The following is a 23,589-nucleotide window of genomic DNA, read 5'->3' as shown; positions in this document are numbered from 1 at the left end:
GCGCCCAGCCCTGGGTTGTAGGACTTTCTGAACCAAAACCTGAGTTTCTTAGTCACTCCCCTTTAGCATGAGCTTCAAGTTATTCATTATTCATGTTCCGGGGCGTGTCCTAGGCTGGGTCTCTATATAGGCAAGACTTCAGCTGAATGAGAGAACAGATGGGAGGAAAGAGTTACAGGGAGCAGGAGCCTACAAAGAGAATAAAATAGGGAACATTGTTTCCTTATTTTATTTTATTTCCTTTTAAAATAGCATCTTTTTTCTTCTACCAGCACTCAGTTTTGTAGCAGATCTTCTGACTCGAGCTTATATATTTCTTGGGTTTTTTTTTTTTTTAATTCCCCCCTACTGGGGAGGGAGATAGAGTGGGAAGGAGGTAGTAGTAGAAGAAATAGATTTAGTAAGAGGTTTAAAGGGCTGATTGTAATTTGAGAAGTTGGAAACCAAAATTGGCTCTTTACTACTGGTCTTATTGTATCAGTATATAATAACACGATTATTATAGAGGAAGAGTTGCGGAGGAGTTCCTGCAGAGACCCTTGCTCTCTCCCAGGTTTAGGGGGTGTATTGTGTGTCCGTCTACTTCCCACCCTCCCCCCTATCCCCCCTCTCTCTCTCTCTGTCTCTTTCCCCTCGCTCCCTCTCTCGTTGCCGCCTCTACAGCGCTGCCTTTAGCCCTCCCCTCTGCTGGTTGCTATGGTGTCCAAGCTTTACTTGCTCTGGGCAGCGGCAGCAGCTGCACTGGCACTGCTAAGCCGGCTGGCGGTGGCCGTAGGGCCGGTGGTCCGCTGCGAGCCATGCGACTCGCGGGCTCTGGAGCAGTGCAAGCCGCTGGTGCCAGACTGCGCTGAGCTGGTGCGCGAGCCAGGCTGCGGATGCTGCCTGACCTGCGCCCTGCAAGAGGGCAACCCCTGCGGCGTGTACACTGAGCGCTGCGGGGCCGGTCTTAGCTGCCAGCCCCAGCCGGGAGAGCCCAGACCCTTACAGGCGCTCTTAGATGGCCGGGGCCTCTGTACCAATGTGACCGCCAGCAAACTGAAGGCGTTCCTGATGCAAGGACCCCATGCTACAGGTAAGAACCCGGGAGAGGAGCAGAAAGAGGGACGGAGGAAAACGAGCACAGGGCAAAAGGGTTTACCATGTGTCTGCAAAAGTGTAGCGATGTCTAAAAGACCTGAAAGAGAACTTAGACAACGTCCTGTCCAATCTGCTCGTTTTACAGCGGAGGAAACTGAGTCCTGGACTCGGCTCAAGTTTCAGTAGGGAACTATATTCAGAGGTTGGGAATCCCAGTTCAGGGTTCTGATGATGCTCATCTGTCCTACTAGCAGGGAGATCTGATCCTAAAAGGAGATAGTATTTTTTTCAGGAGAGGGGGTTCATGATTGGCACCAAGAGAAAAGGAGGCAGGGGGGAGAAAAGGGAGAGTGGTGTGTGGGGGAGGGAGGCAACATCCCCAAACCAAGTAGTCTAGAAGAAAAGGGCAAACTGTTGGGGTGTCTGAGAGTGGATGTTCCTTTTGGTGATAAATCCCCGGTCAAGGAGACTCACGGTAGTCACTCGAAAGCCTCCAACTTTTTGGGAAGCCTGGCATTTTCTTGATTCTGGCAGATATGGGTGCAAATGAATGGGAGAAAGGGGACTGAGGCGCGTGCTGGAGGATCCTCCTGGTTGCATGAGGTGGGGGAGGGGTGCAGGGAAAATGTCCCTGGCTGGGGAAAGCCTGAGACTTAAATTGTGCTCCTCCTGCCTGGTTTAGCTGCAAAACCAATTACACGGCCTCGGGTGGGGGGAAGGGCGAGGTAAAGGGGGAGGCGGGTAAGAAGCTGCTCAAGAAGCGTTTCCATTCTGCATTTTGCTGTGGGGGTTGGGGTGGGGGTGGGGGAGACGACTTGTTGGGGCAGAGGGAGGGATCTGGCTGAACTTGAAGGAGGCACTGCGGGGAAGGCTAAGAAAGATGGGCTGCTGGCAGGTCTGTGAGCCGGCTGCAAACATGCAAGGGAACTGGCGGGAGTAGCTCGCCATTTATTTATTTATTTTAATGGAGCTGGCAGATTTTCTGCTGAATTCCAAACCCCCGATGGTCATACTTACTGTAATTATGGGAGGGAAAGTCTTTGCAGGGATCCTAGGAAGCTAGACACCAGTAATACTCACCACCAACATCAACGTGCTTTGGTAACTGACTCTGTGGGGGACAGGGGAACTGCGACTTCTTATGATTACAGAGACGGAAGATTTACATTCGGTAATAATACATGGAGAGGCAGTGCGGAATAGTGGATAGAGGGCTGGCCTCTGAGTCAGTAAGACCTCGGTCCAAGTCCCTCCTATGACGCATACTGACTGTGCAAGTCACTTAACTTGTCAGAGCCCCAACAACTCCCTAAGGCTTCAGGTTGCCCTCTGGCTGATCCGTGTTAGTGAAGGGAACTTACTCACTGGGAGTGCCCTCGACAGATGAAATCATTCATCTAGACCAAATAAGAGTAACGATTGCGGTTTAAATAATCCGTAAAGTTTTACAAAGCATTTTACACACGTTCTCTCATTTTGATTCATATCACAGTCCTTCAAGGTAGGTATTAGAATGGTCATTCCTACTTTATAAATTAGGTAATTGGGGCTTAAAAGTTGTCAATTACTCAAGGTCACTATACTATCACTAAGTGCAGGAGGTACAATATGAACCTAGCTCTTAGTCCAGCAAGATGAATCATCGTCTTTTTTGGTGATAGGAATTGATTGTGAGATAGGATTGTTGAGTGTGCATCTGAACAGATGTGTTTATTTTTTAAATTGGTTCAAAATGCTGAATGGATTTTTGTTGAGATTTAAAAGATGATTGTAGAGGGTTTTGTTATAAATATGGGCATCGTGATTGTTTAAAAGAAACAAAAAGATCCAGGTGACTTCTCAAAGCTATCTGGAAAAATATCCAAAAAGTAGCTGTATATACCCTATCAAGAGAAGGAAGGTATTATTACACATTGCCAGTCATTTTTTTAACTTCATATTGGCAACTTACATGTTAAGAATGCATCAGCCAATGAAGCTTTGTGATCTTGGGGGGTGGGGGGGAAGATTCCTTCTTTTCAAGGTTTTACATATCCACTAAATTAATTTTTCCATCCTAAAAAAATTTAATATCCTGTAAGGAGAAAGGACATGAAGTCAAATAAAGTATCTATTGAATACCTGCTCAAAGCACCATGTTAAACATTAAGTAAATTCTTAAGTAAATATTAAGTAGTCCCTCCCTCCAAGTAGCTTCTAGGGTCTGTGCTTTCTTAGGGAGAGAAGGCATGTACAAAACTAAGTAACAGTTAAAAAGCATGGATAACAATATAATAATAAGAAGAACCTAAGAGATGCAAAAGGTGATTAATAATTTCTGTGGTAGTTCGGAAGACAATCTCCATAAGCCACAAACAACATAATCAAAGATTTAGATACCATTGACTAGAGAGCAAGATTATCAAAGTTATTTTAAAAGTCTTAGTAATAGACTATAATAATATGTAATAATGCTTTCCCTTTATAGAGCACTTTTCATTTTACAGTATCTCTGGCAAGCCTATGAGATAGGTAGGACAGGTATTAGCCCCATTTCACAGATTTAGAATATGAAGTCCAGAGAAGCTAAGAGACTGCCCCCTTCACAAGATTGCTAAAGAAAAAGCAGAGGCATAAATCCATGTCTTCTGAAACTAAGGCAACTCTCTCCATTACTAGGTACCTTGTGTCCTGGCTTTTTTTTTTCAGATTAGGTCCCTGTGGTAAAAATACACTGAGTCTAAGGAATGTCATTCTTTTATATTATTATTATTTTTGGCTTCCATAGAGATTTCAGTGCTGGATGCATGCCCAGAAGCTACAAGTAGGAAGTTCTGACAGATTTCCCTTTAGACCCTGGTGCCTGAAGTAGTGATCCCATAACAGTGAGAATCACAATGGTATACTATACATATATACATCCTGGAATTTTTATCATATTTTAAAATCAGAACTTATTTTGAGCATTTTTTTCCAAATATAGAGATCAAACATTTAATATTCCCTATTAAAGAGCTGAGACATCATGAGATTTTGAGTGAGAGGACTCTACACCATTTCACTCATTTAAACTACTAAAAAATGGAAATTTTAAAAGAAATGTCCAGCCCATTCTCACTGAGGCAGTGAATAGGGCAGAGTTAGGATTTGAACTCAAACCCTCTGACTAAAAGCCCCCAGCCTCTCTACTCTAACACCTGCTGTTTCTTTGTAACCTTGGAAATACCAAGAGATACTTCAAGTATCATATTTTGTAAATGGTAATTCAGTTCACCTAATCCATTTGATGATTGAATGGGTCTCTGAAATAGCTTTCTGTGTTTAGATGCTTAGGTAACTTACATTGGTCGTGTTGCTAACAGATTTCTGATTTGGGTCCAGATTCTAGAAATGATCACATCTTGACCCAGATGATATCTGCCCCCTTCTGGTGAAAAGTGACAAAAAGTAAAACAAACTCCCCTGGTTGTGTAAAAAGAGACTTTTTTTTTCAAAGTAAACTTTAAAAATTACCCCTATTTTTAATTATAGTTAGATATTACAATTAATAAATAAATCTATTGAAAAATAAGTTTTTATAGGTTCTAAAAGTGAAATGACTAGTTTCAAAAATAAGAATAGGATCTAAATATATAATTTCATTGACATAGAAAGCTCTTTTCAACTTATGGTATTCAAGAATAGCCTAGACCAGAGGTATCAAATTTTCAAACCCCCAGACTCTCCAGTATAGCAAATTATATTTAAATGAAATTGGGAAATGTTTAACAAAATAAATAAAAATACAACATAGATAATGCTAATTTGTGGTTTTCTAAGTCAATATGTAACTTCAGAGATCCATTTCTATCTGATTTTGACATCATTGGCCTAGAGCACTGAGAGTTTAAATAACTTGCCTGGGACAGGGGACCAACAAGGGTTGGAGACAGAACCGAAACTCAAGTCTTCCTGGCTTTAATATTTATTAAGCCATATGGTCCCTTAAATACCTCAACAATCAATAGTCTCAAAAAATACCTGTAGCTTCCCCCTGCCCCCATGTAGATAAACAATAATATATCCTTATGGAACCGAAACTCTGTTGTTGTAAGTTTTGCTCTTGGGTTAATAATAAAGATTAAGTTATTCCATTTTTGTTTGGTCTCTTTCAAGGAAATGCCAGTGATGAGGACGAAGACCGGAACACCAGCAGCATGGAGAACCAGGCAATCCCCAGTGTTCCCAGGGTGCCTGATTCCAAATTCCATCCACACCACACCAAACTAGACATCATCAGGAAAGGACAAGCCAAAGATACTCAGCGCTACAAAATGGAATATGAGTCACAAAGCACAGACACACAGAACTTCTCTTCTGAATCCAAACAGGAGACTGAATACGTAAGGATTCTGAGTTTATCTTCTTTCCTGTCCTCTTTACCCCTCCCCTCGCTGACTCAGGGGGGCAGCCAGTAGTGGAGATTTGTTTGTTGGCTCTTGACCTATATCATCCAAAATATTCATTATTAAGTATTTTTTTCTGTTATTAGTTACATTGAAAGTTAGCATTTGAAGTGTTTAACTGTAAGGAAAAGAATACTTTGTAGTTGAGCTTTGCTATTAGTTAAGAGTATTAGTAAGGAGCATTTCTGCTCAATAAGCTACATTTGAAATCTATAAAACTGGAAGGCTACCACCTGGAATCTACACAAAGGCAGACTGGGAAGCACATGGTAGACTAATTGTTACCATGAAAGATTTACTAAATGATTGCACTGCTCCAGAAGGTGATGTCTTCTGAAAACTACCATGGACCCCTTTTGCCTGGCTTTATCATACTCATTCATCCAGGAAGTACATATTGGGAGCCTGCCAGGTATAAGATATGAAAATAAATTCTGAAAGGTATACAAGGATCAATAAGATGTAAATTTTGTCTTTAAGGGCTAATATAGATTTTCATAAGAATCAGAGGATTGCAAGCAATATAGTTCAGAGGAAGAGACATTTTTTCTAATTTCCAGGATCAGGGACATCTTTCAGTTATAGGACTTGACCTTAGGGCTAGACTTTGAAGAATTGGTAGAATGTGGACAGGAAGAGGCAAAGGAAGAGCAATTTTAATTACAACACCATACTAATCGGTTTCCTCATCTTTAAAATGGTAATAATAATAACTACTTGCTTATTAATATTAATTACTATCAATTAATAGTAATCAATAATATTAGTAATAATGTTAACAAACCCCTTCCAGGTTTGTTGTCAGCATAGAAAGAGAGGATGCATCTAGAAACACTTTGCAAACTTGAAGGCAGTATTATTATACCACAAATAAATACCCTTGGATTTCTTCTCAGAGATGGGAAATGGATGTAATAGTGGAAAAGCATGTGTTTATACAAGGGTGTGAAAACGTAAAGTTCCTATTTTTGGGTACTTACATATCAGATGAGATCCACAGCTAATCCTTAAGTGGAGACACCTGAGCCCAGTAGGACCCATACCAAGTTCAAACCCATAGGGACTCAGGAGCAGGAGCCTTCTGTCTATCCTTTTCATTCACTTAGCGATCAGTTGAGTGTCTCCTACATGCAAGGCATTCTACTAAATGCAGGGAAGGCAGAAGGAAAGAGAAGATGATGCAGAAGGAATTCCGTGTAGTACCTGCCCTCACGGAAACTTAAAGTAGTACATCAGTGAAAATATTTTCTGAGTTTTTGCTGTCTTAAAATTAGTAATTTACTAGAAGATATTAGAGGGAAAGAAATTATAATTTTTTTCTATTTATCAAATAACCAACAGGGACCTTGCCGCAGAGAAATGGAAGACACGTTGAACCACCTGAAGTTTCTGAATGTCTTGAGCCCAAGAGGGATTCATATTCCAAACTGTGACAAGAAAGGATTCTATAAGAAGAAGCAAGTGAGTGATGGGCTTCATGAAATTTTACTTGCCATCCCCTCCCCACCCCATTTCTTCACTAATATTCAGGAAAGACTGACATCACAATGATATCTCAAATTCATTTCAGACACTGTTCTACTCACTTCTAGTTTGTATATCACACTCATTCGGGTCAATAAACAGTTAATATCACCCAGGATAAGGCCAAAATTGTAGTGTCAGGAGTGGAGAGCAAGGTCATTGACGAATAGCCACTGACTGATTTAATTTGTATTACTAAGGACAGCTGACTCCCTTGAGAAGTGCCATCCCTTTTTACATGAGTTGACCACAGTAGGAATTTACTCTTTTGTACAGAGGCTGCTTCCTTCTGCCCCATGGGGCAAAATAACTGGAAAATGGAGCCATTTTCCAACACCAGTATTTGAAATTGTGGTCAACTCATGTAAAAAGGGAATCAGTTTGGGTCAGATTAAAATTATTTGACAGAGGGCTGGACTAAATGATCTCTGAGGTTACTCCTAGTCTAAACCAATGATCTTAGAAGAAAAACTAGTGGGTGATGTGTTTCTGTTACTACTATCAAAAGATTATGAGTCATTCATTCCTTTAGAAATCTTTCTTAACTGTCTAGAGTATGCACAAGTCAGGTGAGTAAAAAGCATGTACTCCTAATTGTACAAATCATGTTTTTGGCAAAAAGAAAGCAGATTTTCCTTATATGAATGAGTATGTTTATGTGGAAATACTTTAATTTTCTTTAGTTTTTTCTTACTTATCTCCCATTAATTGGTTTAGACCTGCCTCCTTCATTCATCTTGGTACTCTTTCAGAGTTTCCAATGATGTGGAAGTATTTCCTGACATAGTGGAAAAGGCATTTATTGGGATTGATTTTAAAGTTAGGAGATATAGGCTTGAGAGCTGTTACTTAGCACATTTGTGACTTTGGAAATCATTCAACATTTTTTTTTTAACTCTCAATTTAGGGCGTTTGATCTTTAAATTCTCTGTTATTTCTAAATCTTAGGCTTTCCAAGCATGACTTTGGCAATTTGAATGCCCCTGAAATCCAGTATACATTTTACTTTGGAGGGAAAAAAAAGCCATCAATTTTTAAATGTGAATTCTTGCTAGATAAGTTGTCATTATTAATAACATGGGCAGCTAGGTGGTGCAGTGGATAGAATGCTGGGCCTGGAGTCAGGAAGATTCATTTTTCTGAGTTCAAATCTGGCCTCACACATTAGCTATGTCACCCTGGACAAGTCACTTAACCCTGTTGCCTCAGTTTTCTCATCTGTAAAATGAGCTGGAGAAGAAAATGGCAAATCACTCTAGCATTTTTGCCAAGAAAACTCCAAATAGGGTCCCAAAGAATCAGATACAACTGAAAAAACAATAGAGCCACTAATATCGTTGGAGAGGGGGAGGGGGGTCAGGGAAGCATTTTATTGAATTTAATAAAAATGTATGCAGAGGTATCACCATCATCCACACCAAAGTAAATAAATGGTCCATATTTTCTGAGTACTTAGACAATCCAAGGCAAAACAGAATGCACAGGTTAGTCATGGAGGGGATCTTTCTACCTGCACTGTGGTCTCCCTACCCATCTTGGTGTGAAGTCTATATTTTCTTTTCCAGTTCCTTTCTTTTCTTTTTCTTTATTTAATAAAAGGCCAAATTTTGCATTTTTCTAAAATTTTAGGTGAAATTGCATTAGAAACATAGGAACAAATATATACTCCCTTCAAAATAATTTATTTTGGACATCCATATATCATCACAGCATGACTTACATCATTTAAGGGAAATAATATGTGTAATGACCTATGAACTAGCAGTTGGGAAAGAGATAAATCTAAGGTTTTTATCTTTCAGAAGAGAACTGATACAAGGAATAGAGTATGTTTAGCTAGGGGGAGAGGAGCCTGCAGGGGAACATGAAAATGGTTCTCAAATGTATGAAAGACTGATATCTAGAACAGGGATTGGGGCTGTCCAGTGGTCTGTCCTAAGATCAGTGGAAAAAGGTATAGAGAAGGAGTTTGAGAATCCTGGTAAAGAAAAGTTTCCCAACAGCTAGAGCTAAGCAAAAATGAAATAGATTGCCTGGAGGGGTGGAGCATGCTGTCCCTCAGCCAAAAGATTCAAGTGGATTCTGATTTCTTGTTAGCAATATTGTAAAAGAGACTTTTGGTCAGGTACATGTTGGCAAGATCCTTTAGCAAATATAAGCTACAATACTGAGTAAATAGATGCCTGCCTAACCTTGGCTTTCAAAATCAAAATAATGGATAAACTTTTTTTTGTTGTATTGTTACCACATCAGTGCATGAGCAAATAGAGGCCAGCTGAGGAATTATTGCTTCCTAGGATCATAGAATTAAAGCTAGAAGGGACTCCAAAAGCTATCTAATCCAACCCTCCCCCGTCCCCGCCTTTTTTAACATGAGAAAATAAATGAGAAATTCTCAGAGAGATTAAACAGCTTGTAAATTACGTAGTAATTTACAGAGCCAGGATTTAGAACCCTGCATTCTAACTCTAAATCCAATAGTCTTGCCATTACAGCAAAATGCCTTTGTAGAGCACCATAACTTCGGATAGTCATTTATTTCCCCAAAAATATAAATTCATTTTTTTCTAAATGGACAGTGAACAGTGCATTGTGTTATAAATATAGCTTAGAGGCATGAAATTTATGAGATTTATATCATCTGAGTCATAATTTGTGTTCTGTGTTAATTAGATGCTTAATGATCTTGAGGTGTCAATAGTGAGCCTACATGTCCCCACCCTTGCCCTCTGCAGATGGGAATCGGAGTTCTTTACATTCCCTTCCTAACAGTATTGATGATGATCGTCCTTTGCTCAGAGCAAGAGTCATCATTAGACGCTTGTAAGATAGTGGTGTAGGAAGAGAAGGCTACCTCTAACCTCTGTGGTTTCTTCTACAGTGCCGCCCATCCAAAGGAAGAAAGAGGGGTTTCTGCTGGTGTGTGGATAAATACGGACAACCACTCCCTGGATATGATGCCAAAGGGAAAGGAGATGCCCACTGCTACAACTTGGAGAACAAATAAGTGCCAGATGCTAACTCCTATGGAATCTCTGTATGGCCACAGAATTCACCCATCAGAGACCTTTGGAGTGGTTGGGAGAAGGCATGGACCACATTGAAGTTTCAAGTTCCGCCTTCTCTTAATGATTTTTAGGGGATTTTTTTTAAACTCTATGGACACTGCAGCTGTGCCCTGCCATTGCTCCTGCCTTCCTCCTTGCCTTCTCTACAACACTGAGGGAGGTCTGAATTCCCATGTAAATCTGCACTATTGATCCCCAGAGACAGAGAAAAAGGCACTTCAGACAAGATTCAGGGAGTCTCCACTGACTTTAAAAACAACAACAGAAAACAGCCTGTGACCCATTTGATCCCAAAAGATACTGTGTGTTATTTTAAAGAATTTATAGAGTGTACACTTTTTAAGATATAAAAGGAACAAATAAGGAATTTAAAATTTTAAGCTTTTCTTTAAACAGGTCTGATGGGAAAAAAAGTCTTCACGGGTAAAATGTTTTATAAAAAAAAATCTCAAAAGAACTTTTTAAAGAATCATGTTTCTAAAATAAAGACATGGCTATTTTTCTCTGTAAAATATATTATGAATATTCTGTTAGTCTGTATTTAATATAATTTTTTAAATAAACTTTATTTAAATGTAACATGTGAATATGAAATGTTACACCATCATTTTGAAGTATGCCGTTGAATCTGTGCAAGTTTAAAAAGAAACAAAAAAAAAAAACCCTGTCATAATAGCGATAACCTTCTCCTTTCAAGATAAATTATCAAGTGGAAGAAAAAAATGAATTAAAATTTGTTTCACTTTTTGGAGCTAAGAAAAACCCTCAAATCATAGATTTTTGACCATGAAATCTAGACAAATTATCTTCCACAATTTCTTCCATTAAGATATTTCATCCCACATCGTACATCTACCATATAATTTGCCTTCAGTATATGCCTTGTGTTTGTAGTACCCAAGGGCAAGATGGAGCCTTTGTTTTCTTTTTTTAAAATTTTATTTCAATGTATTTCTTTTTTCTTCTTGTTTTAGTTAATGTGGAGCTCAAATGCGCCTTATTTTGCACAAGTGACTGCCACTGCCATCTGTAATGTGCATGGATCAGCTGCAGGCAACAGCCTTGATTTTCATTTCTTGCCGTGGTGAATTGATTTTTAACCAAAGTTTAGAAAGAGGTTCTTGGAATGCCTGATTATTGCAGATAGGAAGTTGAGTGTGTGTCCACTTTCCAGTAGTTAATGAAAAGCAATTTGATCGTCCTTGTTGCTTCATATAAAAGAAAATGTAAGCATCAACCAAATGTTGCCATGGCTCACTAGCCTATGGTACACTGCATATTCACTGAACTGACTGATTCTCTGACTTTGCTCATTATTTTTAAACAATTTTGAATGGTGTGGGTTGAATAGAATCCATACTGGCATTTTCATGTTTTGTAAAATGAAAATGGACTTTACCAGGAAGAGAAAAAGAAATTTAATTCTTGTTTTCTTAAGATACTGACTCACTCTCCTGTATTGGGTAACAGGATAACTTCTGTGGCTCTGTCTCTGAAGCAAAGAGATGGTTTTATGTAAGTGAATAAGTTAATGTTTTCATGTTTTTAGATAGCATGGACTGCTTTGTGAAGTATTGAGGAAATGTGCTAGAATTTTATGGGGAAAGAGGGGGAGTGATACTTTGAGAAGTTGTAGACCCTTTGTAGCAGTTAAAAAAACAGGCAATGCAGATTTGTTATCATTAATATTATTTCTTTGCCTTGATTTAGAATTCTGATGGACTTAACCACTGCTCAGAACTCTAAACATTTCTATGGTGCTCCCAGGTCAGATAACTCAGAAAGAGCAAAGAGTAAATTGAGGCTCTGGCCTGCTACATAAGAAACTATAATCTTATCTTTCTGCTGTCTACATAATAATATTTGTAAACCCAACAACCTTAAAACCAAGCTTCTTGTTGGGAATATGTTCTCTAAAAACCAATAACATTTTTTAAAGTTCATTTTTTCCCTTTTAAAACAATGTAAAAATAGCTAAACAAAGGATAAGCAAACAGTGGAGACTCATCAGTGACACAGTGTTTAGCAGCACATAGAGAATCATCTGTATTTTTAAAGTTTGAAATAGTTTTCTTTTTTATGATATACAAATATATGCAGAGAAGAAACATTTATAATGAATTTTGAGCATATTATATACCATATAGTCAAAATAAGTGTAATAGAAACATATGCTAGATGACACTAGATAATGTGCTAGAAATACTAGATAATATAAATATATAGACAATTGATTAAAGGATTCTATATATTACAGAACAGACCTGCTCTATTTTTAGAGGCCAATCTCATTTCCACTAGAATACTGACAGCTTGAATCAAATGGTTTCTGATTGACTGAAGCAACTGGAGTCATCAATACCTTAGGTTGATTTGATTCCCGAATATGTGTAGTGTACTGCCGTTGCAACTCAAATGGATTTCTCTTGAGAAGAAATAAATTCGTGATTAACCAGCAGATTCTGGCTATTGACCAGGTTTTTTGTTTTTTATTTTGTTTTTGAGAGAAGGTATTTTTTTGAAAAAAAAAAATCGTCTTGCAATGTATTTACAAATAGTAAATAAAATTGGTTTTGCTATTAAAAAAAAGAATCTCTTACCCCCTTGTCCAAGAGTTGACTGCTTCTGGATTTTAATCTAATCTATGCCCTATGCCCAGCAAACATTCCTGGTGTGAAGTGCAAAGGATTCTTATCACTATTGTAGACACACTCATTCCAGAGAAGGAGACATGCTCTTTTCTCTCGCTGCTATTTGCATTAAAACAAGGGCTCGGTTTAACTAGCAAGTTACATGGATATTCTTTTATTTTCCCATTGAAACACTACATGAGAGTGGAAATTCTATGATTCATAAAAATGAATGATAATCATATCACATAGCACTTCCCCAAACAATTCTGTGAGATAGGTACTGAAATTATGATTATCACCCCCATTTTATAGATAAGGAAACTGCAGCTAAGAGAAGGCAAATGGTTTGCCTAGATGCACACAGTTGGTAAAAGTCATAGCAGCTTCTCCAATTCCCTGTCCAAGGTAAAGGTCACTATCATTCTTGGCTCCCCCTTCCTGAAGCAAAGGATGTTAGTTAAAATGCGAGTGAATTTATTTCAGCCTAATCTTTATATTTACCACTTTTGAGTAGTGGCACACGAACAACATTCCACAAATCTATGAATGCTTTATTGTTGGTTTTTTTGTTTATTTGTTTTTGTTTTCTTTTGATGCTTTTGTCCTCTCCCCTTCCCCCCCCCCCCTTGTACCCTGAGGTACGACTCATCTTTATCCCCTGTCTCTGTGGTTTGTATGTAACACCTGTCATCTTTTCTGAGGTTCTGAAAAACTGGAACAATCCAGACTAAGATAAAGCAAAGGACCAAGCAATTCTGTGTGCATTGACCTCATAGACATGTCAACTGATCTCTAAGCCATTGTGGTTCACCTTGTCCCCTGGTACTTTCTCCTTCATTCTTTATGAATAGATAAGCTAGCAAGGAAGAGGATATGGGTAAATTTCAATGAGGGCATCAGGGAAGATCTGAAAGACTCATAGGTTCATAGTATATCAACTTAGCAGTCCTTTTATTTTATAGGTGTGGAAAAAGAGCTCTAATAGATTAAAAAATGGGATTATCCAAGTGTCAGTTCTATTGTCCAAAGATAAAAGTTTTTAAAGTATGAACAGTATCAGTTAGACTCAAAGAGATAATTGAATACAAAGATAATAAGGTCCAGGAATGGACTACAAAAAGATCCTAGTGACTCCACCTTTGGAGTTGTTTCTCCTTTGAGCTTTAAGTATTTATAGAGCACTTATTATATACAAAGCACTATACTGGGTGGTATGGAAGGTGTGTGTGTGTGTGTGTGTGTGTGTGTGTGTGTGTGTGTGTGTGTAAGGATTAGATATCTTTCAAGAGATTCATAATCTAGTTAGGGAGATAATATGAAGACGTATGAAGGACAAGTTCATGAAACAGTGGGCCACATGGCAAATTCTCAAACGACCAATGGAGACAATTGTCATAGGCATTCAGAAGAAGGAGAGGTCACTTGTGGGCTAAGGTGGCAAGAAAGAAGGATTTGTGGAGGAGATGGGACTATGTCACAATTAAAAAGTTTCGAGAGACATAGTTTCTGGATTATTTAATCATTGTATTAATAAGGCCAGCAAGTTATTAATGAAAGGATGGTCATTGGCAGTCCATCTTGGACTAATGATCATCATGGTGGTGGGGTTTAAATTTATATACCTTAGTTAGGTGTACAATGAGGTGCTGAGAACGATCCTTGGACAGACAAACTACTCTAGCCTTAAAAGGATCTGTCTCCACCCAAGTTTGAGTAAAACAAAATGGTCTTCCCCACCTTTAATTAAATTCTTTGTAAAATTGGATGGAGTCTAAGAGAAGGAGAGTTAATTTAATCTCATTATCAGTAGTCCTCCAAGAAACTTTTTAAGATCAGGAATTTAGAAGAACGGGAGAGTTCTGAACCTCCCAAGATATTGATTATTAATAATCACTTCTCAATTAGTTCTGGAACTCCCAGCCCAACCTTCTAATCTTCTACCTCTTCCCATTCCTCAATCCAGTTGAACCTGTTTTTCACCATTACTGAAACTCCACGCCCCTCTCCACATACCTCAGAATCCTTCCTCCTTTCTTTTTCTCTCTGTTCCGATCTTCCCTCTAGTTTTTCTTACCTTTTATGCCTCTGGGCCTCATATTAGTCATTTCAGGGATATGTTTAAGCATTCTTTTACTTCCTTGACCTCCAACTTTCCCACCAATTCCCAATCCTAAATTAAAAACCACCGTCCTCTTTTTCTTCTCCCGCAGCAGAACAGTACCAGAGAAAGAGCTAGATTATGTTTACCGCATCCATTCTAAATTCATACTGTTTAACCTCACTTTGACTGGATAACTTTTTTTTTCCACCCATCCCTGATAAAGATATAACCAAGGTATCCCAGGGCACCAAAATAGATGGTGCTGATACCACCGAAGCTCTTTCAGCATCATAGAAATAACATAGTTTAGCACTGAATCAGTAAGAATATTAGTTAAAATCATGGTTAAAGTGAGGCACTACCAGACTATATGTTTCCTCCCCTCTCAGTGGCTGCACAGAAGCTGAACTCTTTCTTGACCCTGCTTCCTGTCTACCCCGGCAACTGTTTTTTCATGGGTACTAATGTCCCAGGGATTCTTCTCCCATGGATTCGTATATTCTGCTACCTCTCTTTCCCCAACTGAATTGTATTTAAAAGCTTATTCAAAGATACATTTTGTGCAGATACTCTATTTTTAAATGTATTTATGAAGTTTGCCCCATGCACCAAACACTCTTGCTAGTTGGCAACATGCTCCTCAGAGCAGTGCCTATTATGTCTGATCTTAAACTCTTACCTTCTAGTCAAGCCTGGTGTTCTATCTAATAATGACAATAACAACTAACATTTATAGAACACCTACTATGCGTTAAGCTCTTCATAAATATATCCGAGCAGCCCTGGGAGCCAGATACTGTTATTATCCCTATTTCACAGATGAGAAAATGGAGGTCAACTGAGGTTAAGTGACTTGCTCAGGGTCACACAGGTCCTAAGTATCTGAAGCCAGATTTAAACTACTGTCTTCCTGCCTTCAGGTCCAGTGCTCTCTCCATCTTGCCACATAGGTAACTCTTGCTTTAATGAGATTATTGAAGTAATTTATTTTGTCAACAAGCATTTAGTAAGCACCTACTCTGTGCCAGGCACTGTGTTTAGCATTGGAAATACAAATCCAAGTTAAAAAAAAAAAAGACAGTCCCTGACCTGAAGTGGTTTATAATCTAATGAGGAAAGACAATACACAAAAGGAAGTTAAAAATTGGGGCTGGGAAAGATGAGAAATAGATGAAGTCCAAAGAAGTCCTGAAAAATCCAAAAGCAGTGAAAGTGGTGGGAAATGGGAAGACTCGGCTTAGCCCTCTTCTTAAATAGAAACACTGGAGCCCATAGCCAGTCAAAGGATCCATCCAATCAGAGGGGCAGAAGGTGTCATTCGATACAGGCAGGTTAGATCTTTCATGATAATAAGATTTCCACACACAGCACCTCATTGTACACCTAACTAAGGTATATAAATTTAAACCCCACCACCATGATGATCATTAGTCTAAGATGGACTGCCAATGACCATCCTTTCATTAATAACTTGCTGGCCTTATTAATACAATGATTAAATTATCCAGAAACTATGTCTCTCGAAACTTTTTAATTGTGACACAATCCCATCTCCTCCACAAATCCTTCTTTCTTGCCACCTTAGCCCACAAGTGACCTCTCCTTCTTCTGAATGCCTATGACAATTGTCTCCATTAGTCGTTTGAGAATTTGCTATGTGGCCCACTGTTTCATGAACTTGTCCTTTATACATCTTCATATTGTCTCCCTAACTAGATTATGAATCTCTGGAAAGATATCTAATCCTTACACACACACACACACACACACACACACACACACACACACACACACACAAGATTTTTTAAGATTTTCCTGGGGAAGGAAGGCATGAAGAGGTTCAAAAGTCATGTAACTGGTAGGAAATAATAATAATAGTTAACATTCATGTAACAGATACAATGAGACAGGCACTGCACTGAGTGTTTTTACAATAAGTACCTCATTTGATCCTCACAACAATACTGGGAAGTAGATAATATTCCTACCCTCATTTTGCAGATGAGGAAACTGAGGCAAACAGGTGAGGTGACTTCCCAAGGGTCACATAGCTAGTAAGATTCTGAGGTTAGATTTGAACTCCTGGCTCCAAGTCAGGTACTCTACCCATTCTACCACCTGGCTGCCAATCCCTCCTGACTCCCCTCTTCTGAATTTCAAAGCTCCTCAGTATCACTCCTTCCCTTCTAGCTCAAAGGTAAAGGTAAGTAATTGTATGACACTGCTGCTCCCTACCCACCGAAAATGTTTCTTCCTTAACTTCTAGAAGACTAAAATCTCTTGATTCTTTTCCCACCTTCCAGACCTCAGTTTCTCCATCACCTACCTAGCTTCTCTTCCTCAAGTGAATATCTGTTATCTCATTAAAAAAAAAAATTCCCACTGCCATGATTCTAGTTCAGGCCCTCACTCCCTGTCAGCTAGACCATCACAAAAGCATTCTAACTGAATTCCCTCATCCAATTTCAGTCACATTCAATCTAGCTAACCCATGGCTGTTATTAATCATAGGATCAGAGACTTGAATCCTGAAGGGATTATAGAGGATATCTATGCCAATCCCTTTATATTACAGATGAGAAAAATGAAACCTTGAATTATGAAGTGACGTGTTTGGCCAAGGTCACATAGATGGCAGATGTGAGACTTAAACTCATGTCTTTGAGGTACAAATCTGGCTACTGCTCCACCATTCCAAGAAGCATCTTGCTCTGATACTATTGTCTCTATGATGAAAAGTCCCCAATATCTACTGAAGTTTTGTACTACTCAATCCTTCATCTACAAGCCATTGTGATCTGGGCCCAAATCATGGCAGTGTGCAGTAGGAGAAAGGATGTTGGACTTCATAAATCATGAACTGTGAGTTCTTCCCTCAACCATGCACTAGTTAATCTTGTACTACTGCCTCCCAAAATATCTATGAGTCTTCAATCCTCAAAAAATTTTAACTTGATCTATTGTTCTCCACCAATCATATCTCTCCTCTTTTTGTAGCTGAACACTTAGAGAAGGCTGCTGATATTCAGTGTCTCTGACTTCTTCTCACTGCTTTCTTCAGGTTGGCTTTCAAACTGACCAATCACTTGAAACTACTCTCTGTCTCTCTCTCTCTCTCTCTCTCTCTCTCTCTCTCTCTCTCTCTCTCTCTCTCTCTCTCTCTCTCTCTCTCCATCTCTCTGTGTGTGTCCCCTTCCCTTCCCTCCCTTCTCTCTCTCTCTCTCTCACTCTCTGTCTCTTCCTCCTCCTCCCCCTTTATCTCTGTCTGTCTGTCTGTCTCCCTCTCTTGCCACTCCCTCAGCTCCCAATGATCACTTAATCACCAAATCTAACGGCTTTTTCTCAATCCTCATCCTTTTTGACCTCTTAGTAGCTTTGACACTGTGGATTATTGCCCTCTTCTCCTTGATACTTGCTTCCCTCTAGGTTTCCATGAAACTACCTTCTCTTGCTTCTCCTCCTTTACCTGTCTTTCCTTTCCACTCCATACTTGCTGGAAGATTAGCTGCTTGCTATTCTTACTGATAATTTTAGGATATCTTCATCTAGGTCATGCCTGCTATCTATGAGTATAGTCCAAGGCTCTGTCCTGAACCCTTTTCTTCTTTTCTCCTTCTCTACTATTTTGCTCGATGATCTCATTAGCTCCCATGAATTCTGATCATCTCTCTCACCCCTATATCATAAACTCCAGTGACTCCCTACCATTTCTAGGATCAAATAAAATTTGACATTCAAAGCCTGTCATAACCTGGTTCCCTCCTTCCTTTTCAGTTTTCTTATACCTTGCGTCTCATGAGGTACTGTCTTTATCTAGTGACACTCAACTCTTTGCTGTTACTTGCAAAAGATACCCATCTCTGGATTCTGGGCATTTTCTCTGACTGTCCCCCATGCCTATAATTCTCTACCTTTTCATCTCTTGTCTCTCTGATTTCCCTGGCTTCCTTCATATCACAGCTAAAATCCCATTTTCTGCAAAAAGTCTTTTCTAGTCCACATTAATACTAGTGTCTTTCTTCTGTTGACTGTCTCCGATTTATCCTGTATACAGGGTATCCTAAAAGTCTTAGTGAAGTTTTGTTTGAATAGTTCGAAACTGCACTAAGCCTTTTGGAATACTCTGTATATCTTGGTACAATAGTTCCTTGCTGGTTGTGTCCCCCATTAGACAGTGAGCTCTTTAAGAGTAGAGACTATCCTCTGCATTGGTATCCCTGTGCTTAGCACAGTACCTGGCACATAGTAGATGCTTAATAAATGCTTACTAACTGTTCCAAATTAGGTTTTCTTTCTACAACATCACACTTCTATTGACCTTTATGAACCTTATGTTCCATAGACTACAAATGCTAAAATAAATGATTCAGTGAGGGGAATTAGGAGCATTTCAGTTGGGAACAGAGTGCTATGGTCAGAAAGTGGCAAAGGGGAAGATAGAATGTGATATTATTAAGAGAGATATGAAAGGAAATACAGGGAGCTGCACAGAGAGTAATAATGTATTTCTATTTTGCAAAACCTTAAAGTTGGGAGCATCCTCAGAGGCCATCTGTCCAGCATGTATCTGACCAAAATTATCTCCAACAAGTGGAGATTATAATATAATTGTTATATTATAGCATTATGCAGTATCTGCTTGTACACCTTCAATGAGGGAGACCTATTACCTCCCAAAACAACCAATTCCCTTTAAGATGCATTGTCAGGAGTCTACCCTCAAAAAACCAAACACAACAAATTTAATCCTTCTTCCACATTTCAGACCTTAAAATTCATGAAAACTCCTACTAGTCTTACCAGTCTTCTCTTCCTCAGTTTCTTAGTGCTAGATGCACCTCAGATCATCTGTTTTTTAATGTCCTTCATAAAATGTGGTATCTAGCCCTTTACACAATGCTCCAAATGCATCCTGAGCAGGACAGGACATGACAAACCTGTAATTTCTCTCATTCTCTAGATTTTGCCTCTTTGAATACAACCTAAAATAGAATTTGCTGTTTTGTTTTGTTTTTTTTTTACTACTTTATCACACTATTGTGTCATGTTGATTTTTTGATCTATTAAAATTTCGATTATTATTTAATTGTGATTTTCACATTCTGTTTCTGTGACATTGATTTTTTTGAATCCAAGTCTAGAAGTTCGTATTTATCCCCATCAAATTTTATTTTATTTTATTCCAGTCAGGTCATCCTTCTAATCTGCTAACCTATTTTGAGATCCTGAAAGAAGTCAAGTATTTGCTTCCCCTCCCACTTCCTTTCATCTGCAAATTGGACAAGTGTAGCCTTCTAAGACATGATCCAAGTCACTGATTAAACCTTTGGAGCCCCTCACTGATAATACCTGAGGGCAACTTGTGTTTGTATTGGGCCATGGCAGACTTTTCTAATTGACAGTCAATGGCAGAGGAGTAAGCTTTCTTATATAACAACAAAAGGCCAAAAGCAGACTTTAAATAAGTAAAGGATGCTTTTATAGCCCCCAGAAACACACCAATAGAGCTCATTGAAAAGTGTGGCTAGCAGACCTGACTGGCATGAGAATGAGCCATGGAAGTTATCAATAAGAATGACAATCACCTGAGGTTCTTGTATCCAGCAAGTATGAATTCCAGGGGAATTTTGACAAAGCCCTGAACAGTAAGTATACTTTGCTAGTTTTCCCTCTAGGACTTAAAAACAGCTCAGTCAGCACAATACGGGAGGTTGCTCTTACCTGAGAAAAGGTGAAAAAGAAAATCATCCTCTGTTTTCTCCTGATTATCAGGGAAGAAAAAGTTTCTTGGGGAAAAAAATAGAAAAATGAGAAAATCAGATAATTTAGAAGAAAAAAGATCTGAAGAAACAGCAAATAAAGTGAAAAATACAACATATAAAAAAGGAAAATTTTATGAAGTTATGAAATAGGTATTCATCACCCCATACAGGGTAGAGCTGGACCCTAGCATTAAGAAGTACTTCTTATCCTATGAGAAATGATAATATATATCTACTGGTGTCACCTCCCCTCCCCAGGGCTAACATTTTGTATTGGTCAGAGTAAGTAGAGGCAAGCTTGGTGACTTCCAGCTGAGAGATAATGAAGCAATTATTGGTTGAATAAATATCAATCTTTGTATAAAACATACACATACATACACATATACATGTATGTCTATGTATTTATTGCTCTATAAATATATAGTATTAACATACACATATCTATGTGTGTAGTAAGTTAGGGAACTCTACAACTCTACTTTTTACCTGAGGTAGATATCTGAGTTATGACAATCTCCCAATACTTGTCACACTTGGTATCATTATATATTCATGTTGATTCATATGGATATAAAGTACAATACAAGTGAAAACCCAGAGTTGATAATTAGAAAGTTTTGCACAATTAACTAAAGATCTTAGAGGCACAGGTGGTTTTCATCACTACAGCCAGCTTAAAAACAAAATAAAGGGATATCACATATACACAGGGAAATAAAAAAGTACCTAATATTTTTGGTTTATTTTTACAAAGGATAATAGGCACGAATACTCTACTCAAGGCACTCACTATGTGTAACAGGCATTGTGTTAGATACTAGGAATACACATTTAAAAAATGAATCCTATCCTCAAGGAATTCAAATTCTATTGGGAACCCTCCTTGGATGACTTCCCTTGGCATGCAAGGGATGCTGACTTACCTTAGGATCCTCCAGCAAACAAAATAGGTCCTTCCCACCTTGACTTTGAGTAGGGTGTCAGTTGTGGATTATATCTGTTATTGTCTGTGGTCTAGCACAACTAAGTTAAGAGAGATTCATCTCCAAATCTATGATGAATTTCAACAAGTCAAGAAGATATCTGACTGAATCTGTTCTGCATTGGTAGAAGGTGGCACCATACTAATGACAACATGGCTCCTTGTAGAATAAGCAAATTAGTCAAAGTATAAGGGAAATCAATGGTGGAGGCTAGGACAGAGAACATTTTAAAAAAATACATATTTCAACCCAAAATGATCAGTTGATGGGAATAAAATGATTACGTTATTTTCTTTAACCTATTAGGAAAATTTTTTTTTAACCATCAATTCTCTTGAGTGGCTACCTTCCCAGAGCAGAGAGCAGCACCTTTTCTTGACAGAAGACAACAGTCTCAAAGTTCATCCATTTCAAATATGTTTGAAAGTCACATTAAAATCATTTACAGGAAGGTCTATTATTATTGTTACTTGAGAAAGTCTTCCTTTTTAATTGACTTACTGAATTCAGAACACCTTTGCCATTCTATTCTAGTGCAGAAACTCACGAATGAAACAGTCACCCTTCGTTCTTAGGGTGAAAAACCTTTAATGAGAAAAAAATCAAAAGGCTGAGGGTTGGTTTTTTTTTTTTTTGGTGCATCTGATCTTCTCATGACAACATTCAATAGAAGTCTTATTGAAAAGAGTTGAAAAAATAAAGGTCTCCTAGAAGTCTTGTTTTGGTTTATCTGGTTTTGTTTTGTATTTCTGTCTATTTATTCTTTAACAGAATAACTATGGATGGCTCCACAGAGATGTTTGCTAGCTATAAAAATTACAATTGAAGGAAGAATCCTCAGTGAAGACAGCCCTAGGCTAGGAGTCAGGCTACCTGAATGCAGGCCCTGGCTCCTTTATTTACAGACTATATGACCTTAGACAAACAATTTTAACTCTTCTGTTGTTTCTGGACTTATAGAATCAAAATAAGAACATGACATTAAGGGTTATTAGAAAGGACCAAATGTTATCGTGTGTATACAGTAATATAAATATATGTGAGCTACCATCATCTTCATCTTAATTGACATGATCACTATCATTAAAGGCATTAAATACACTGAGCCACTTAGCTGAATGCCAAGACTTAACACTTCCCACTGAAACGAAGTGTGTGAGCTTCCAGCCTTTGGGCCCTACACATAGGCCTCATTTTGCAATTCAAAATGACAACTTATTTTATGTACCCATAATGAAAATTAGCTAGTAATAAAATGACCCATCTGGGGCAATCACACCTACCCTTCAAAAGGCTTCTCTGTGTCTTTTGAATATTCAGGACCTGCGCTTGGCCGCTGTGTGCATTTGCAAATGTATGAAGTGTCTTGGTTCAGTGCCTTCAGCTGGGCTGGGGCCTCTGGCCTTCTCTTATAAGGGGAATATGCAGATTAATTCAACTGTAAACCATTTATTCTGTCAGCATGTGGCAACTTGGTGTTCAGAGAGCTACTCACTACTAAGGAACCAATTTGGTTGAGATAGAATGATTAAGTGTATTTTCCCCAGACCAAAAAAAAAAAAAAAAGAAAAGACCATTAAAAAGCAGGAGGTAGGTGGAAGGAAGAGATGGCACTAGTTTAGTAGACAGAATCCGAGATCAGAGTTGGGTTCTCACTGTGGTGGTGCTAGACATACCCTCCCTGTATCTCCAGGAGCTCTGTAGGACTTAAGCAAGATGTAAATCCTGGAGGGCTCTGACTGGCCATCTAGCCTAATGCTATTATCATACAGATTGAAAACAAAAAAACCCATGGGCCCCAAAGAAAAGAAATGGTTTGGCCCAAGGACTTTGGATCCTAGATTTAGAAAGAGATCTTAGAGGCTGTCTAGACAAACTCCTAGTGGAAGCTGGGTGGTGCAGTGGATAGAGAGCCAGGCCTGAAATCAGGAAGACCTGAGTTCTAATATGCCCTCAGATACTAACTGTGTGACCCTAGGCAAGTCACGTAACTCTGTTTGCTTCGATTTCCACA

The 23,589-nt window shown here is 38.7% G+C and overlaps 1 protein-coding gene across 1 annotated transcript; it reads left to right on the top strand.

Moving 5' to 3' along the window:
* The first annotated feature begins 147 nt into the window (after positions 1 to 147).
* Positions 148 to 12,551, top strand: IGFBP3 (insulin like growth factor binding protein 3). Its single transcript, XM_072598108.1, has 4 exons — positions 148 to 1,072; positions 5,212 to 5,438; positions 6,843 to 6,962; positions 9,907 to 12,551. The coding sequence occupies exons 1-4, from the start codon at positions 697 to 699 to the stop codon at positions 10,030 to 10,032; spliced, it is 849 nt and encodes a 282-aa protein (XP_072454209.1). The 5' UTR covers positions 148 to 696; the 3' UTR covers positions 10,033 to 12,551.
* Positions 12,552 to 23,589: the final 11,038 nt, after the last annotated feature.

Source organism: Notamacropus eugenii, chromosome 3 (assembly GCF_028372415.1).
Source record: "Notamacropus eugenii isolate mMacEug1 chromosome 3, mMacEug1.pri_v2, whole genome shotgun sequence".
Lineage (NCBI taxonomy): Eukaryota > Metazoa > Chordata > Mammalia > Diprotodontia > Macropodidae > Notamacropus > Notamacropus eugenii.
Note: the sequence above shows the minus strand (reverse complement) of the source record. Positions and strands in the feature narration are given on the sequence as shown.

Excerpts from the sequence above, each read along its gene's own strand:
- IGFBP3 (XM_072598108.1), top strand. The coding sequence starts at position 697 with ATGGTGTCCAAGCTTTACTTGCTCTGGGCAGCGGCAGCAGCTGCACTG. Across the intron at positions 5,439-6,842 it reads CCAAACAGGAGACTGAATAC|GGACCTTGCCGCAGAGAAAT; the intron begins GTAAGGATTCTG and ends AATAACCAACAG. Across the intron at positions 6,963-9,906 it reads GATTCTATAAGAAGAAGCAA|TGCCGCCCATCCAAAGGAAG; the intron begins GTGAGTGATGGG and ends TTTCTTCTACAG.